Here is a 20,108-nt window from a genome sequence, read left to right as displayed (position 1 = left end):
ACAGCCACCTCAAAATTCAAAGCTCGTTGACCACTTGCGATTCAACCTCCGTAAGTTGGCCGAGGCACGGGAGGCCGCCATTGAAAATTCGGCTTCCCGCCAACGGGCGAATTTGCGACTGCAGGACCCTCGGACGTACACGCATCGGTGGGCACCGGGAGACAGGGTATGGCTCCACTGCCCCCAGGTGCCGGTGTCCACATCGGCCAAACTCCTCAGACCATGGCGAGGCCCGGTTGAGGTAGTGAAAGTCCTGCGTCCCCAATGTGTTAAAATTCGCTGGGGACGGCGTCGCTGGTGCGTTCACCCCTCTCAGTTGAAACCCTTCGTCACGCCACGCGTCCCTCCACAACACACATGACACGGGGGCTGAGTGTGCGAAGCGTCCGATGAGCCAGATGTTGCCCCGTTGGTGCCTAACCCACAGCGCAGGCGTGTCATTCCTCCTGCAGATGACGCGGGAGTGACGGCTCCATGCAGGCCACATTCGGCCTCAATGGACCGTGGAGCAGCAGGTGTCCCCGTGGAGATGCCTAAAGGCCCACCGGATGCTCTGGCTCATCCTCCTCCTTCCCTTGTGCCGCCGACAAACCCTGCCATCCCCTACGATGGTCCCGCGAAACACACGCGCGCGAAATCTCGCCGGTTGTTATGTTTTTTTGGCATGTCTAGTGCCTTGTAAATACGTTATGTTGTTAATGGGGGTATTTATAGGGGTTTTATTGTTCTTGTTCTTGTTGTTCGTGAGGCACACTCACAATTCCTCTACCATTGGTAATTTCGGAGTTTCCCATTGTTGCAGGCGGGACAGCTGGAGCTTCCGAAGGAGGGGGTGATGTAGAGGTGTTAACTACACGCTGTTGCGTGACCTGCATTGCCACCAGGGCAGTCAGCATTACCCCTGGGTACAACGGTTGGGGTCAGTCGAGGTGAAACGGATCGTGGCCAGGGTTTAGTACGAACCAATCAGACGGTTCCACGTGGGAATGTATGATTGGTTCTACCTGGCCACGAAGGAGTATAAGACGGGTGACCCAACGGACCTCGGGGAGTTCTCTCCCTGCACGAAGACAGAAAACTGGGCTGAAGTCTAGCTAGGACCCTGGACCAGCCTCCCAGCCCTTCTATGGCCTAAGGCTCGGCATACCCAGCGGTCAGGACCCACTGGACCAGCGGTGGGTCAGATAGCCTCCGCTAGGTCCTAGCCGGAGGACTAGGATAGCGGTAGGCGTGTGAGTCCCGCCAGGTCCGGAGGCTGTACCTCCCTAGGATATCGGGTGAGGGGACCGAATATCCCTCTGTGTGTGTTAAGCGTTGTATAAGGAAATAATACAATAAACAGAGTGTGCCTCCTAAAGAAGTCTGCTCGTCCTTACAACACTACAACAGTATGGCATTGCCCACACCCACCCCTAAATTTACCCCAAAAGTATGAAAAGATTCAAGTAAATATGCCAAAGGGATGTATTGTCTCAGTGGTCCCTCAACTCGGTTATAAATTCAAAACTTGAAGTGTCGTACAAAAGCGTCGCACGGTGCCAAATGCTCCACGCAAAAGACAGCTGATTGCAGTCTGCGCAAGAATGTGCACAAGTTGACAAAAAACTGTTGATTTGACACTGAAATCGGATTTGAGATAAGTTCCGTCTCGTGACCGCGCTGCTGACTGTAAAGGGTTGGCTTTCTGCTCTAGGTCCTTGGGAGGTTAAAACGTGGGGAGGGATGGGAGGGTGGCACGTGGTATGAAGTTTGGGGGCACGAGAGTGCACAGGAGCGGTGGGGGAGGTGGTGGGGGTGGAGATGATGGAGAGTTGGGTAGAATTGGGGCAGTGGAACGGTCTGGACCTGTTCGCATCGCTGGGGAGGGTGCTAGACATTGGGACTTCCCCCCCCCCCCCACCACCGCCCCCCCTCCCCCCACAGGGATCTTAATGATGCAGAACCGTCCACTACACCGCGTCCCAGCAACAAGTGACTTTCGCGTCACCCGGGTCGCGCGCGGTCATTCGGCAACGTGCGGCGATGCACGCACGTGCGCTCGCTCGTTCTCGGCCACCGCAAACGCGGGGCAAGATGGGCACAGGGTAAAGGTGGCGCCCCTAAATGTCTCGCTGTTGCCGCTGCATCCGGTGGGAGGGTTTCTGCCCATGGCTCTCGGACCGCGGCCCGTGAGGGCCTCTGGCGGGCGGTCCGCAAGGCCGCGTGAAGTTTGGATGCGACAGTGGCGAGATGTTAACTACCTCACCTGGTATACAGGAGGTCGTGGGTTCGATCCCGACCCTGATGCCTCTTTCTTTTGAGTTTCTCTCCCCGTGGTCGCGTGGATTTTTATCTGGGTGCTCCAATTTTTCACTCCACATTTAGAAACGTGCGTTTCGAGTATTTGGCTGCTATACATTTCCAAATGATAACCCACCGAGCTCTTTTTCAGAAGTGACCTTGCCAGAAATGATAGCTCAACGAAATGGCTTACCATGTGGAAATGTATAGCAGCCAAATACTCTAAACGCATGACGTTGATTCTAAATGTGGAGGGAAAAACCGGAGGACCCGAAGAAAAAGCCACACGACCACAGGGAGAGCGTCCAAACTCAAAATATGCAGGCGTCAGGGTCGGAATCAAACCCACGCCTCCTGTATACAGGAAAGGTAGTTAACATCTCGCCACCATGGCGCCCACTTTTTATTTTTTTAAGTTGTCTTCTGAAATTTGCAGATTCCACTGATGTTGAGCCGTTGGAACTCTTAAAAATAATGTTGGTGCGGGGTGGTCCGCAATTTGTTGAGGATTGACATTGGTCGGCGGATGCAGAGGTCAGGAAGTACTGCTCTCGAGGATGATTTGGCCTACTCTTCCACACTGGCCAAGATGTCTCGCAAGTGTTGGGAGTACCCACACTTTACCCCACCACTTGCGAACCGCCAATCGTCTAACTCTGGTCTGGTGTCCCCATTTGCACTGCCGGGTGGACACAGGCAGGCGGATTTAAGAAACGTACCTCATCATTTCAACTGTCGCACCGGGAGATCAAATCAAACCGGTGATCTACGGATTGCAAGTCCAGTGCGCTAACCTCTACACCTCATAGGCATTCTTGATAGACGGAGAAACTCAGGAGTGATGCGGAATTGCCGACATCGCATTAACGAACCAGTCAGCTGAGATTTGTTTAATCCGATTGAGAGGCGCTCTTTAAATCACCGGCCTTGAACGGTGGCCCGGGTGGTTAAGAGATCAGAGCGCTGAGCTGGCACCACTGAGATCCTGGCTTTGATTCTAGTAAGATGATGGCCTTAGCCTGGTCCAATGACTGCAGAAAACGGCACCACTTTTAAGTTTGGTTTACAATTCTTTTTACAAAATTATAGCTCTTAAAATGTCAAATATCAGTTCGGCTGTCATACGACGAACATTCCTTCTCTCGTACTCTGCAGGTGCGAAAGTTCCGTCTCCTGCTGAGGTCGTTGTCGGGATCTCAGGATCTCAGCCGCAGCTCTGTGACATCTGGTTCCGTGGGCCAGTCTCTTACATGAAGGGCTGCATTGCGATGCTAGATTTCAGAACGGATTCTTCATCTATACGATGAGCCACCGAAAGCACAATCAGGATGAAACTGGGAGAACAAAAACAATTTAAGAACAAAAGAACCACCCTGACCCACGATGAAGAAGTCCCAAATAAAAATCCTGGTTGGAAGTCGACTCAGCACACGGTCCTTCTGGAATTCTGGGGTCATTAAAATAAGTTTAGTATCTCTTTGTAGAAAGTAAAAAGACTTGTTTGTCTTAGCGTGCCCAGACCACCCCTTACTGGGTATCTGTGACAAAGATTCCTTCCGTATAAATAAATATTCTGAATCTGAGAGACCGATCCCTGCCACAGGAACGTGCAATTTCCATCACAGGCTCAGGGGTGTCGGCGGAGACGAGCGCCCCTCTCCGCTCTACTTAATCCGAGCAGGGAAGGCAGCGCGGTCTCTTGGTGCTCAGAATTGTCACAAGGGCCCAGTAGGGCCCGGCGACTGCTCGAGGTGCCCAGCAGGGCCCGGCGACTGCGTGCGTGGTGCCCAGCAGGCTGCAGCTGCAGCAGTAGCACAGTTGGTGCTTAGCCTGGCATGAATGGCTCGGATTCCGCGAGCCCTCAAACGACCTCAATTAAGAGCGGAATGCCTCGGGGGCACGGCGCCAACGCACGCGGCCCGGGAGGGGGCGGGGGCCGGTCTGCCAGTCACAGCGAACTCGTCCGGTGCCAGCATGCGCAGGCCAGCACCACGCTGCGCGCCGTTGCTGCTCGCCTGCCCGCCAGCCCGCTCGGAGCTCCCTGCCATCATAACCCCACGGTTGCATTCCCGCTACAGTCACCCAGTGGGGTTTTGCGTGGTTTTCTTTTTGCTCTTTGCAGGGATATTTACCAAAGCGATGCCCTATGTCAGTGTTCTTTATTGCAAGACCCGCGGGCCACTGGCGGTCACTGACGTGCGGCCTCCGACAATACACACAGAGTGAAAACAACTCCCCCCCCCCCATCGTCATCGTGCCGTCAAACTGTGGTGGCCCTTACACTGATGATGTCTTATCGGCGAAAGTGCCCCCCACCCCTCTGAAAATTCGTGAAGTGTACTGCCGTATGATGTGACGATATGCATCCTCCCTCCCGTACCTTCCCCACTACCACATATTCCTCCACGTAAAAAAGTAACTATATTTTACACATCCCATCAGCCGTACAGCCTTCTGGGAGTGTGCACACGATGTGCAGTGGACGTTAAAGATCCTTAGATATCATAATTCACAGGAGTAGGCCTCTGTGTTTAGCCCAAAACCCAAATGTAGAAATTCGGCAGCATTGTTATAATAAAGTACTGTGCAGTGTGATGCATTTACAGATATCCCACTAAAATAATGGAAGGGGAGGGGATTATGATGATAGAGCAGGGAGGCACCTTGACTTTGCGTGCCTGGACCACCCCTCAATGCCTGGAGCAGGGGTCAGAAACCAACATAAGAGCCATTTTTTAGGGTATTTGGTTAAAAAAACCTCAATATTTCAAGAGCCGCAGTTCGTGTGGTTAATACGGGACGGTGATCCTTAATAAATTAAGTCACGAAGCAGTACTTAAAGATCCGTACGCGGCTCCGAAGCCGCAGGTTGCCGACCCCTGGCCTAGGTCCATACACAATCGTAAGGCTCCCACGTGGCTGACCGACAGAGACATTCATTTCAATTGCCCCTGGTGGCGTTAGAGGACTGTGGCCCGTGGAAAGGACATAATAATGTATCTTTTTTTTTAACCAAGGAAAGACTCGCTCACTCTCCGAGTCTCGTGATTTGTTTGCAAGGAGGGGTCTCGCTCGGGAAGTTTGGTTAATCTCAGTGTGGCCCGGAGAAAACCCCCACGCGCGCTTGGGGTCAACCCCGTGAGGTCACCAACGACTGCACAAAAAACATTGTGTTGAATCACGTTCGTATGACGTATGCCCATTCCACGTGTTCGAATACAAAAAGATGTTGGTTTGATCGATGTGTGCGGCAATCACTCTTTTTGCGGGGTGAATTTAAAGTTAGCTGTGCCTCGAGCGTGGATGAGGACGCTACTGAAGGGACTCACGCGAACGTTTTCCAGCATCATCCTCCAGCGGTGCCCTCGCCACACGGTAGTGCACTGCCAGCTGTTCGAGTCCCAAACGTCATTTAGTTTCATGTCATGCCGTGACACCGTTGTCATTTAATCCACACGGAGAGATAGCAAAGCCCTACTTGCTGTACTGCCTCCGTGCAAGTACCTTTTGTGCCCCCTGCAGGAGAATTTCATGTTTCACACCGCACGGGGATCTGTGAGATCCACGGTGACGCGGGCCCGACGAGACCAAAGCGAGTCACCCCGACCCAACCCGCCTTCCCCTTTGTGGGTTCGCATCCGGAGCGTGGTTTCGTTGAGCAACCGGTGATGCGTGTCGCAGTCCGCTGCGACCTCCTGTTACACCGCAGCAGCGCCACGGCACTCGGCCACCTCGCCATAGTGGGGGAGGGGGGGGGTGCCACGGTGGCGTAATGTTAACTATCTCGCCTGGTATACAGGAGGTCGTGAATTCGATCCCGACTGACGCCTCTATGTTTGGAGTTGCATGTCTCTCTCCCCGTGGTCGCATGGATTTTTCTCTGGGTCCTCCAGTTTCTCCCTCCTCATTTAGAACATGCCTTCAGAGTATTTGGCTGCAATACATTTACACGTGATAAGCCACTTCGTTGAGCTATCATTTGTGGCCAAGTGGTTTCTGAAAAATAATCATAAAGCTCAGTGGGCCTTACCTAGTGAAATCAAATAAAAACATAGTTTAATCGTAGGATAGCCTTGCTTCGGTCTTCTTTAACCATCTGCATCTTTTCCGGCCATCAAACAAAGGCAGTCACCTGCATCGTGTGCTTTCAGATGCGCTTCTGCGGTCGTCTGGAAGGTTCTTCCTTCCGATATTAGGAAGCCACTGGAGCTATGAACTTTTAAATAATCTAGATAAAAAACGCATTTCTTTCGAACTGCTTTTTGTGTTTAGTTGTCCTTCCCCCGCACCTCTGATTAGCACGGTTGGCTACGTACGGTGCAAACGAAGTTTCAAAGTTCTTACGTACAGCTGGCCGCTGCTACCTTTGTCTTTTGAAGGGCCAATGTAAACACACAGCCCCGTGGTGAATGAATTGCTGGATGAGGGCCTCTCCACGCCCGGAGGGGGCAGTAGTTGGGGGGGAGGGGGGCGGTTATTTGACCATACTTCACAACGTTGTTCAGTGCCAGTCGAGGGAGGCGTCAAGCACAGATGTGGCGGCATGAGTTCGACAACGAATATTGCTGCACTTATCCTTTGCTCCTCACACAGCCCTGCCGCCTCTTATCACCTGCTACGCATGGTGGTCGCCCTGCTGAGTTTTGGAGATGTGATGAGATCAGTCGTGTCCAAAACAACGTGGTGGTATCGTTTACTCTTACCTTAATAGGCGCTCTAATAGCGAAGACTGTTTCGCTCTTCTTCGACGTGGTACAACTTAAATTTCGATTCAAAGCTTTCGTGACTGCAAGGATTCATCTTCGTTGGTTCTTTCGGTAAAGTCACGTAGAATGAGAATAAAATAATAAATTGATGTAATAAAATAACACAATAAAATTCTCACGACGTTTCGGCCACAACACAAGCGGCCTTCATCAGGTGAAGGGACGAGACTGTCTGGAGGACAGCGCTGGAGCGAAAAAGCCACGCTCAGATCGCGACCTTTAAGCTGTGTGAGAAGAAACAAAGCCCCTTGACAAACGAATTAGCATAGAATTTAGCATTGAAATAGCTGAGTGATTTGCTTGTGACTGGTCACAGAAATGGCTATGTTAAAGTTAAAGCATACACATCCACAGAGGCACCCCTTGACAAAGGAATTAGCATAGAATTTAGCATTTAAATAGCTGAGTGATTAGCTTGTGACTGGTCACAGAAATAGTTATGTTAAAGTCAGAGCATACACATTCACAGAGGCACCGAGTACAAATCAAACAGGAGAATTTAGCATTGAAATAACTAGGAGAATTTAGCATTGAAATAATTCGGAACAGAGGAGGGGGAGAGAGACAGCTGCGAGGCGCTGTTATACTCCATGTTGTAAACCATACCATTAACCGTGGTGTGAGAGGTATTAAGAGTCAATGCCAGCGAAAGAGCTGCGGTCTGAAGGTCATCGTAAAATACAATTAATTAAGAACGGAAATGGTTTAAAACATCTTTCCAATGGTTACTAAGCCAGAATCCATCTTCTCGGTTGAAATTGTCTCTGTGCTTGTATATGTGAATGGCCTCATGAACGAATCTCTCATGGTAGCCAGTTGATTTGCAAAGAACCTCCGTCTTGGAGAAGTCAATGTCATGTGAGCCCACTGAATTATAACAGTGATCTGCCACGGCAGAGGAGTTCGTTCTACCGTGTATCAAGTCTGCTTTATGTTCGCGGATGCGGTCCGAGATATGTCGTTTGGTTTCTCCAATGTAGCTACAACTTCTCTCAATGCAAAACGAATTCTAGCTAGAACTAGCTTCGCTCTTATCTTGGAAAAAATCAGACTTACACGCACCGAACTCGATCAGTTAGACAAGACACTCTACAAATCACACTTAACATTGACAGCAACAATGTCTACATCGGATTGGGAACATGCAGACAATATGACTACCTCTTCGGCTGCCACTATGTCGACCAAATGTAGGGACAATTTGATTTCCAAATTCAATCACCTCTCCAACAAAAAATCGGATCCACACACCGAAAAGATAGACGTCAACAAAGTCGTAATTAATCGCAGTAACAGTTCCATTTCTGATGGTCTGAAATCCGAAGGTCTAAACTTTGCTGTCACACCGAGACACATACCGGTTAATGATATCATTGCCCATGTCGACGTTGCACTCAAGGGCTTGAGTCACATCTCTGCAGACATAGCAAGATCTGAAATCGCTGCAACCCTCAAAAATGCTAAGTTGCCACTCAGCAACATCAGCAAAGACGAACGCTTTGAATTATCTCAATTAAAAAATAAAGATGATATTGTCGTCCTCTCAGCCGACAAGGGCAATGCCACTGTCATCATGGACAAAACAGAATATAACAACAAAATTCAAGAACTACTCAACGATGGCAGCTATACAAAAATAAAAAGAGATCCCACCAACAGCCTGGTTACCAAAACGAACAAAATCATCTCTGATTCAATAGCATTAATTGATCAGACCAAACAGTTCTCGTTGAAACCCTCTGCTGCCAGACCACCAAGATTATATGGCCTTCCAAAGATACACAAAGAAGATACACCCCTTCGTCCCATTGTCTCTACTATCAACTCCCCCACCTATAAACTGGCACGTTTTCTTGCTGATATACTGCGACCTTTCACTGGAAAAACCACCTCTGCGGTACTAAATTCTACTCACCTGGTATCGACAATCAAAGGCATTTCCCTGTCCCCAGACGACCTGCTTGTCAGTTTTGATGTGGTGTCCTTGTTCACCAAAGTCTTGGTACCTGACACCATCGCTATCATTGAAGACCTGGTTCATCAAGGACTGCACACTAATGTACCCCCCCTGGTGAGACATTGCTTAACCAACACATACTTCACCTGGAATGGAACTTTCTACAAACAAACTGAGGGCACCCCAATGGGCTCCCCCCTATCTCCGGTTGTAGCCAACGTATTCATGGAAAAATTTAAACTGACGCCATCCAGACTGCCACTCTACGCCCGACCTTATGGAAGAGGTACGTGGATGACACCTTTGTCATCTGGCCACATGGCCAGCCTGCTCTGGACCAATTCCGCGACCACATCAATTCCATACACCCAGCCATCAGATTTACCATGGAGGTCGAAAAAGATGGCAAACTACCCTTTTTGGATGTCTTAATTAAAAGGAGACATGATGGTTCAATGAGCCACTGTCTACAGGAAAGCTACCCATACAGATGCTTAATTGAAACCGGATTCCCACCACCATCCATCCCAGAAGAACTCCCTCATCAAGACTCTATACCATAGAGCCCAATGCATTTCCGACCAGGAACACATTACCAGTGAACTCAAGCACGTACACCAGGCTCTCAGGGCTAATGGTTACTCCGACTACACAATCCGCAAAGCCATCACTCCAGTCATGAAGAAGGATCCTCTTGTGGAGCCACTCAAAACCATCACCTTACCCTACATTGCAGGGGTCACTAAAAAGATCTCCAAAATCCTGAATAAATACAAGATCCAGGTCCGATTCAACACAGTACATAAAATCCGTGATCTAGTTCCATCTGTAAAAGATGCTGTTCCAGACATACAGTACCCGGGCATTTACAAACTAAAGTGCCTCTGTGGTAGTAGCTACATTCGAGAAACCAAACGACATATCTCGAACCGCATCCGCGAACATAAAGCAGACTTGAAACACGGTAGAACGAACTCCTCTGCCGTGGCAGATCACTGTTATAATTCAGTGGGCTCACATGACATTGACTTCTCCAAGACGGAGGTTCTTTGCAAACCAACTGGCTACCATGAGAGATTCGTTCATGAGGCCATTCACATATACAAGCACAGAGACAATTTCAACCGAGAAGATGGATTCTGGCTTAGTAACCATTGGAAAGATGTTTTAAACCATTTCCATTCTTAATTAATTGTATTTTACGATGACCTTCAGACCGCAGCTCTTTCGCTGGCATTGACTCTTAAAACCTCTCACACCACGGTTAATGGTATGGTTTACAACATGGAGTATAACAGCGCCTCGCAGCTGTCTCTCTCCCCCTCCTCTGTTCCGAATTATTTCAATGCTAAATTCTCCTAGTTATTTCAATGTTAAATTCTCCTGTTTGATTTGTATTAGGTGCCTCTGTGAATGTGTATGCTCTGACTTTAACATAGCTATTTCTGTGACCAGTCACAAGCTAATCACTCAGCTATTTCAATGCTAAATTCTATGCTAATTCCTTTGTTAAGGGGTGCCTCTATGGATGTGTATGTTTTAACTTTAACATAGCCATTTCTGTGACCAGTCACAAGCTAATCACTCAGCTATTTCAATGCTAAATTCTATGCTAATTCCTTTGTCAAGGCGCTTTGTTTCTTCTCACACAGCTTAAAGGTCGCGATCTGAGCGGGGCTTTTTCACTCCAGCGCTGTCCTCCAGACAGTCTCGTCCCTTCACCTGATGAAGGCTGCTTGTGTTGTGGCCGAAACGTCGTGAGAATTTTATTGTGTTATTTTATTTTATCAATTTATTATTTTATTCTCATTCTACGTGACTTTACCGAAAGAACCAAAAAAGGTGGTACAAATTTCGATTTAAAGCTTTCGTGACTGCAAGGATTCATCTTCTTTGGTTCTTTCGGTAAAGTCACGTAGAATGAGAATAAAATAATAAATTGATAAAATAAAATAACACAATACAATTCTCACGACGTTTCGGCCACAACACAAGCGGCCTTCATCAGGTGAAGGGACGAGACTGTCTGGAGGACAGCGCTGGAGCGAAAAAGCCACGCTCAGATCGCGACCTTTAAGCTGTGTGAGAAGAAACAAAGCGCCTTGGCAAAGGAATTAGCATAGAATTTAGCATTGAAATAGCTGAGTGATTAGCTTGTGACTGGTCACATAAATGGCTATGTTAAAGTTAAAGCATACACATCTGCAGAGGCACCCCTTGACAAAGGAATTAGCATAGAATTTAGCATTGAAATAGCTGAGTGATTAGCTTGTAACTGGTCACAGAAATAGCTATGTTAAAGTCAGAGCATACACATTCACAGAGGCACCTAGTACAAATCAAACAGGAGAATTTAGCATTGAAATAACTAGGCGAATTTAGCATTAAAATAACTGAGTGATTAGCTTGTGACTGGTCACAGAAATGGCTATGTTGAAGTCAAGGCCTACACATCTGAGCTATTCACAGTAACTGGGTATACACTACAATATATAATGAATACTACATAGTGAACCAATAAAAAACTAAAATATAAATTACCTCAATGTTATCAATAAACTCTATATATTCTCCAATCAGCTAAGCTACCAACAATAAGTCGTTATACATCACAATGCTATATGACGAAAAAATGGGTGGATTCTTACCCTCAACTTTAGCAACACGAATAGCTACGGGCCCCGTTCAGACGGACGAGTTCATCCATGGTCGGAACAGAGGAGGGGGAGAGAGACAGCTGCGAGGCGCTGTTATACTCCATGTTGTAAACCATACCATTAACCGTGGTGTGAGAGGTATTAAGAGTCAATGCTGGCGAAAGAGCTGCGGTCTAAAGGTCATCGTAAAATACAATTAATTAAGAACGGAAATGGTTTAAAACATCTTTCCAATGGTTACTAAGCCATTCTACGTGACTTTACCGAAAGAACCAAAGAAGAAAAAGGTGGTACAACTTGTCGCAATGCACTCCTGTAACCAGTGGCTTGGGAGATGGGGTTGGTGGATCGCAGTGTGCATGAGCTTGTATAAGGTGGTGCAGCAAGTAGATTCTTGGTTGTTTTATAGGTCTATCGAGTTTGAATGTTCTCCTTTTGTACGTGTGGATAATCCAAGCACTCCAGTTTCCAACCACACACACATTCACAAAAAAAACATTGTGGAAATGGCAAAAATCCCTAGTCAGTATCCTCCTCCTATTCTCCTATTCCCAAGCAACGAATACGCACGTAACCTGGCCAGTTAGCCAGGATATAGCTTACGTCGATGTGCATTGTAACGCGCGATCGGCACGCCGGGATTTTATTTGAATGTCCGCTCGCGAAGAGGCGTGTGCAATTCGAATTTAATATAACCACCGCTGTAAATGGAGGCGAAACGCTCATCGAGGTATTCCTGGGTGAAGATTTCGTCGTTCCGTAAGGGGGTTTTTTGGGGTTAGATAAACGCGTCGTTAAACCCGCGACCACCCGACAGCCAATAAGTAAGGTTTGTCACGTAAACAAAACATGCCAATTAGCTACTAGTTCAGCACACCTGTGTGTTGGAGAGTAAACCCACATTTACAATTGAAGTACCCTGACGTTTCACCAGTAAATTACAAGCAGCATCATCAGGCAGCAGCCAGAAATGAATCGCTTCACATGGGGGTAGCTGTGCAGCCGTGGCTGGGCTGAAGCCATTACATTTATTGTCCCCAAGAACCCATTCACCCCGAGTGATGACCTTGTGCGCGAACCCTGCCAAAAGATGAAAACAAAGATCCCCGTGTAGCCTTAAGTGTTAGGGCAAGTGCTGTTAGCGAACACTAATGAAGGCCGGCACGATACACAAGGGGTGGTTGGCCAACACCGTGCCCGGCTGCCTTTGTCTCCCTAGTGACGATGTTGACACACTGTACCAGGTACTAATTTGATGCCGAGTCGACCTAGGGGAGGCCCGGGACGAATTCAGATAATCGCCATGAGTGGGAATCGAACTCGTAGCGCAGCGCACTAACCGCTACACTACCGCTCCCCTGACCTTGTGTGCAAACCCTGCCACACACGCATGCACACGGCAGCCTAAACCCTAATTTGACATCAACCCATCATATTAATTGCTCACACATCAGGGAGCGATGACAAGTCTAAGAAAAATATAATTGGGGTGATCAAAATGACACCGTGTAGCACTTATGTGTAACAGATGCCTTTAGCTTATATAGACATACTGCATTTCTTAATCATATAAATTACACCATTCAGATTTCATTATCGATTTGATCCCAGTTCTAGGTGACAGATTGGAGAAACACAGGCTTGCCCGTCGTGGGTTCCAACTTAATGTCCTTTGTCCGTGTAACACGTAGAGTCGAATTAACACTCACGACGCACCACATCGTCTGCACGAGGATCCAACGCTTGCCATCGCTGCGAGTTTGTAGGCACGCGACGGTGATGCTCGATTTGGAGTGCGTTTCTACAAACGGCACAGACGAGACGTATGTATGTTGAACATCTTTCGCACCGTACATAGTGAACCGTGATAATCCGAGGTGTGGGGTAAAAACAAACAAAGCAACAAAATGGAAGTTTTCAATCTAGATTATTTAAAAGTGTATAGCTCCAGCGGCTTCCTAATATCGGAGGAGCGTTCCAGACAGCCGGAGTAACGCAAGACGGCGAAAAGAGGACCAGAAAGAAGAGACTCTTGAACTGAATCATGACCCCAAATTGTGAATTGTTCGGAAGAGCTCATTTGAGATATCTCCAGATCCATCGTCCCCGTGCTGTACATCTCACTGTCTGCATCTCGTTCTGCGATAAGAGCCGCAGCTTGACATGCAGTATCTCCTTTCTCAAATGAGTGTCCGGGCGATGCTCACTTCTGCTGGTAGCTCAGAGCCAGTGGTGGAAATTCCTCATTCCTATAATCGGGGTTGGCCTCTCTGTCGAACCAACACTTATTGAATTATCATAGTGGTAAAAATGTTATGCACCCAGAAGGATGATTGGCTGCCATGACAGCCAACAGGGATTTCAACTCGTGACAACCCCATTGCGAGTCAAATTCTTTGCCACAAACCTGACCAGACAATGCCACACAAAAACTCGCTCACACACACAAGACAATGAAACTGAGCACATCACTCCCGAGTGTGGCAACGTGTTGCTTAGTCATTACCATCGGCAAAAAACGAACGCGTGGGCTCCCTCACGTAACCCGGACGCGTCAGCGCTCCAGAAACGATGACACACGCCGCAAAGAAATAACCACGCTAAACACAAGCTCCTGTTACCCTCCCCCTCGACCATGAAACACGCTCCTCACAAAACACAACCAGCACTGGAGGAACCCGATCCGTTTCTCCGCGCTCTCTACTCCGTTGGCGATTTTGCAAAGCGCGTAGAGGTCACCGCAGAGACAAACGCGAGTTAATTATTCGAGTGGCCGCTGTTTTTTTTGCATGCCGCTTGCGTCCAGTGGTGTTGGATATTGACTGGGCAAGGGCAAAATCCCGGCAAGGACTACGGTTGGCCGGAAAGAATTGCACAGTTGGGCAAAACAGGTGGAAGGTGTTTCAGCATTTGGGTCGTGTAGAGGAGCCACTTTTCCAGGATCGAGCGCAACAAATGGGATGCGCATTTTCAGATGCGCTGCTTCTGCGGCCGTCTGGAGTGCTCTTCCTTCCGATACTAGGAAGCCACTGGGAGCTATGCACTTTTACATCTAGAATGTTTATTTCAGTAGAGACAAAACAAGCCGCTGTGTGGGGGCCCGTGTTGTGTAGAGGGGGGGCGTTTTGTGTGGGGGGGCCCGTGTTATATGGGGGGGCCCGTGTTGTGTGGGGGGGGTGTGTTATGTGGGGGGGCCCGTGTTGTGTGGGGGGGGCCGTGTTATGTGGGGGGGCGTGTTGTGGGGGGGCCCGTGTTGTGCGGGGGGGCCCGTGTTGCGTGGAGCCTGGGGAAAATGGCTCGGCCCAGGCCTGAATGGACAGTGATCAGGATACTTAAATGGCCGTGACGGAGAACAGGTGAGACACAATTGGACAAGCAAATTTATTTATTCTTTTTGCAAAGACGACAAACAACAAACAGCTGCGATCATTAAATGGCTCGACACCGACAGCGCGCGTTACTATAATTTACACACATATGTTTATTCGCTTAAGCTTTCATTAATTAGCTGCATCACTTTTCGACATTTGTAGACACCTTTTCTGGTTCCTTGTGCGTGTCCCAGCGTGTGTCCTGCCCTGGTGTAAACGGTCGGTGTTCTCTGTGGACAAACTGAAGGGTGGCGGCGCTCTTACTGCGGAGTATCCGACTCCACGGACAGAATCCGGTCCAGATTCCTGCATCCTAAGCAGCCGCTGTCACCGCGTGAGTGTGTGCGAGCATCTCCGGAGAATTACGACAAAGATACAGAAGCGCACAGAGAGAGATACAAACACACAGACACGACAAAGCACGCACACGCACATAGATACAAACACAAGCACGTATATGCAGATACACACAAATACACAAATACAGACATGAAAAATCACGCACGTAGATACAACTACACATGCAAATACAGATACATACACACAGATACAGACATGACAAGGCATGCACACACACACATAAAAATACACACACGTATATACAAATACACACACACACAAATATAAAGACATACACAAATAGACACAGATACAGACATGGCAACGCACCACACGTAGATACGGCATTAACAAAGGTCAAAATCAATAATCTCCTGCACAGCCTTGAACAAACAATTTGGGGAAAGTGCTATTAGCGAGCACATACCAAGGCTAGAATAGTGCACGAGTTGGTGTAACCTCATTATGCCTTTGGCTCCCCAGTGCTTGTGTTTCCACACTGCACCAGGTACTCATTTATGGTCGAGTCGACCTAGGGGACGTCGAAAACCGGTTTCGACATCACTCGCCGCTGCTAATAGCCATGGCTGACTTGGGTGCCAGCCTTTACGCAGTGCTCACACACACACACGTACAGATCTACACACATACCAACACAGAGTGGGAGTCTCCATGTTGTTGTACAGACTGTTGAGGCCGGTGTTGCGAGCGTGTACATTACTAAGGCCGGCATGGCACGCAGGTGGACAGTGAGGCCAGAGCAATGCGCACCTGACCACCCATAAAGCACACCCTGGAATTGGGTAGAGCTAATTTTACACAGAGTTGACCTAGTGGAGGTCCGCGTGGGGATTAAAACTCACTTGACCACCGGAGTTAATGTGCACCATGGGCAAGGAATTGAACCCAGGTTACTAGGATATCGGTGCGGTGCGCGAATCTATACAACACCAAGGCCTGCATACACACAAACATAGTCACAAAGACGCGCGCACACACACGGAGGTAGCCGGTTGCCTCAGAGAGCCGGACCGCAGTGGAGCGACTACACCACTGGAGCCCCCTTCTATTGTCCACCCTCGATCACCAGCTTGTTGACCGAGTACAGATTGCCCACCACCACCTGCACGCGCACACACATGCACACACGCACGCACACATCTCCCATGTAGCTTACATAGATTGTTGGGACAAGTGCAGTTAGTGAGCACCTATTGAAGCCGTAATGACACATGTAGGGGGGGGGGTGGTCAACAACACGCCCAAGGCCGCCTTTGTCTCTCCAATGCTGATGTTTACACACTGCAATGGGTACTCATTTAAGGCTGAGATGACCGTGGGGAGGGCCCAGGACCAGTTCAGATATTCACCACTGTTATTAACCTTGAGCAAGAATCAAATTAGATTCGCCGCGTCTGTAGAGAGTGCTCTAACCACTACACTACCGCCTCCCCACAAAGACAAAGATCCCCCGTGTAGCCTTTAACAGGAATGTTGGGGCCCAGTATTGTTATCGAGAACCCATGAAGGCCAGCGCCACGCATGAGGGGAAGGTGTGGTTAACAGCACAGACATGCATCTGGCCGCCTTTGCCCCCCCCTCCCCCCCAGGTGCTGACATCTAGATCACGCATCCCGCCAGCGAGTGAGGCATCACGGAGCCAGGCTGGCTGCTCACCGGGTGAGCCTCACTGGCGACGCAGGTGAGCACGTGACCCCACCCCCACGCTTGGCGAATGAGCACGCGGACGACAAGACCCCCCCCCCGCCACACGCGCGGTAATGGTTTGGTCCGTATTCAGGTGCCCCGCACCGTATCACCATTCAAGGAGCCTTCAGCCAATGTCACCGACTACTCCAGCTCCACGTGCCCCGTCCCCCCTAGCGTGCCACAACACACACAGACTCACAAGCCCCGCCTTGCCGTGGGCACCCGCCGCCCTGCCACTCATCACCGCCAATGCATTCAGGGTTGGCCACACGGGCGCCATTTGGGGAGCCACGGTGGTGAGATGTTGACTACCTCGCCTGGCATACAGGAGTTCGTGGGTTCGATCCCTTCTCTCTCCCCGTGGTCGCGTGGATTTTTCTCCGGGTCCCCCAGTTTTTCCCTTCAGATTTAGAATAAACATCAGCCGTTTATAATATTTCGTTGCTATATATTTCCACGTGATAAGCCACTTCGTTGGGCTATCATTTATGATGGCCAGGTCGCTTCTAAAAAGAGCTATGTAGCTCAGTGGGCCTTACCTGGTGAAATAATTATTTACTTATTTATCGTTTAGTTTAAAGCCGGCTCCACTCAGCTCCCGCGCTTTGCGATAACCCCTCGTGACCTCGGGGTGGGCGTCAGTAGTGGCCGGGTGGCTCAAGGGGCTCAGAGAAAATGAGCCGAGGGTTCGAAGCCCGAGTTCAGCCACCTCCACCCACCATGGTTAAACTGGGCTTCTGTGTGCCGAGAACTAATGGACGCCAATGGCAACGCGCGTGTTAATACCAGAATTTTATAATCAAGCCAATTGGTTTCAAACCCCCCTGTCCACAGGGCATTTTAACAGGGGACGTTAATGTTCATTATTGGACCCCCTAATCCACCAAGTGGAGGAGGTGGGGTCAGGGGGGTGGGGGGGATGGAATCCTCGACAAAATCTCCTGCGGAACCATTTCCGAACCCAGGGCTGCACTGCCGCCACTGATTGCTAGTCCCGCGACACGAAAGCAAGGGGGGGGGGACACTATTTGGAACACGTGTGGGGAGGGGGGGGCGGTACATTTATTTTTGCCAAGATGCAAACGAAGAACCACGTCGAGCAACGAGCACCAGCGTGACGCGGAGAGCGTTTTAACCCGATTAGCACGGCGTGGCTACGTACGGTGCGAAAGAGGTTCAACGTTCATACACACATTAACGACAACATGCACACGTACATTAATGAAGACATGCACATGTACGTTAACAACATGCACACGTACATTAACAACAATATGCACACGTACATTAACAACAACATGCACACGTACAATAACGAAGACATGCACACGTACATTCAAGGCGGTGGGTTACCGTCTCACCGAGAGATGACCCCCCCCACCCTTGGAAGGAAGCGTCTCTACCAGGGCCCTAAAATGCGGAGCTAAAAATAGCTCCCCCCGCGGGGAGTCGTCGGCACGCGGCACACGTGACGGCGTTTACAAACGTGGCCTGGGTGGGGGGCGCCGGGGGGGGCCTCTCGCATCACTCACCGCTGTCGCGGGTCACTAATGCGGAACACGGCACACGTGCCGACACTCGCGAGGCAAAATCTAGAGCCGCAGTGAAGCCCACCCAGCGAGAGTTCCGGCATTGCGAGTCGCCGTCTGCCCACAGTGCCCGCGCTCTTTAAGACACTACAGCCCCCCTGCCATAGCAGTGTGGAATTCCAGCAATGGCTCTAGACTGCCAATGGAGCTCGATGAGAGTTGTGTCCCGTTGCTCATTTTGAGCGGGGAGACGCGTGTGACGTCAGGTTCAGTCGAAGTTCTCTCCTCTCTGTGTCTCAGTGGATACTCTTCCCCCACGAGTGTCTCCGTAATGGACCGCGTCTGTTCATTGCTCTCAGGAGACAATTTTCTCCCTGCACTGTGGTTCGAGTGATGACGCCAAGGGGCGGCCTGGTTGGAGAGGCGCGGTACACAGTGCCAGTCCACTCTCATGCAGCACCACTGCCCGCTGCGCATCTGCCCATTGGCACCACGTTCCTATCTAAAACTAACTCAACTATTTTTTATTTTACCAAGGCAAGACCCACTGAGCTGTATTCCTCTTTTTCAGAAGCGACCTGGCCACAATTGATAGCTCAGAGAAGTGGCTAATCATCATGTGGAAATTTATAGCAGCCAAATACTCTAGAGCAGGGGCGTCCAAACTTTTTTTCCCGAGGGCCACATACAGAAAAATATACGAAGGACTGGGCCACTCACTAGACGTGAGGTATACTGCCTCACTTCTCATGCACTAATATTGGCAAAATCAATCAAATGCAGGTAAATTACGTTTGATAATTGAACATGTTTAAAGAAAAAAAGCCTCCATCATAGCTCTCCATTAGTAGATTTTCATTTATTTTTTTACAAAAAAGTTGCAGGTCATTCTCTCAGTGACAGCCTCAGATTGTCCTGTATGAAGGGAGAGACAAGAAGAGAAATAGGGGATGTGGATATTTCAAGCTTATTACACAAATCAATTATTGGGCTTGTTAACACATCAACTATCGTTTGCTAAAAAATTGTCATCAACTTTAATTGACTTAATTTATTAAGTAATTGGGCTTATTAACAAATGAAAACTGCCTGTATATTTTAACTTACCTTTAATGGGAAGAATGTTGCGCTCAGTGGGAGCAGTGATGCTGCGCTTTGGTCTGAAGGATAGCTGGCAGGTCAGGAGTAAGTTTGGTGGTTGAGATGCGAAGGACGTCACGGAGATGGCTGTTGGTCGTTCTGGTTCTCAGTCTACTTTTGTTCAGCGTTAACAGAGAGAATGTCTGCTGACAGATGTATGTTGAGCCGAACAGACTCATCATTCGTTTTGCGTGGCGTCTCATCAGAGGAAACTTGGCCTTTTCCAAGCTCCGGTAGAAGTCAGGTAGGGAGAGAAGCTAATGCTGATTCTTCAGAGAATCATCACACTGAATTTCGATCAGTTCTAATTGCAGACTCTCCTCCACTTCTTTTGCATCCATTGAAAACGGAGCCGCAAA

At 49.1% G+C, this 20,108-nt stretch overlaps 2 protein-coding genes across 3 annotated transcripts in view; one reads left to right on the top strand and one right to left on the bottom strand.

Annotated features, from left to right (window-relative positions):
* Positions 1–15,027: 15,027 nt before the first annotated feature.
* LYRM4 (LYR motif containing 4) overlaps positions 15,028–20,108 on the bottom strand; it is a 28,967-nt gene continuing 23,886 nt past the window's right edge. The window contains exon 3 of the mRNA XM_032971280.2: positions 15,028–16,493. Coding sequence (XP_032827171.1) covers positions 16,437–16,493 — 57 coding nt within the window. The 3' untranslated portion in view covers positions 15,028–16,436. The remainder of the gene's footprint in view (positions 16,494–20,108) is intronic.
* The window catches only part of FARS2 (phenylalanyl-tRNA synthetase 2, mitochondrial), a 55,063-nt gene continuing 51,962 nt past the window's right edge, over positions 17,008–20,108 (top strand). Inside the window, exon 1 of one of the 2 annotated variants that reach the window (XM_076074108.1) lies at positions 17,008–17,072. The gene's annotated coding sequence lies outside the window, so the exon portion shown is untranslated. The remainder of the gene's footprint in view (positions 17,073–20,108) is intronic. The other variant, XM_076074107.1, reaches the window with a different exon arrangement.

The sequence above is a fragment of the Petromyzon marinus genome, chromosome 45 (assembly GCF_048934315.1).
Source record: "Petromyzon marinus isolate PM22_M1 ecotype Great Lakes invasive population chromosome 45, UKy_Petmar_22M1.pri1.0, whole genome shotgun sequence".
NCBI lineage: Eukaryota > Metazoa > Chordata > Hyperoartia > Petromyzontiformes > Petromyzontidae > Petromyzon > Petromyzon marinus.
This window is presented reverse-complemented; position numbering and strand designations above follow the sequence as displayed.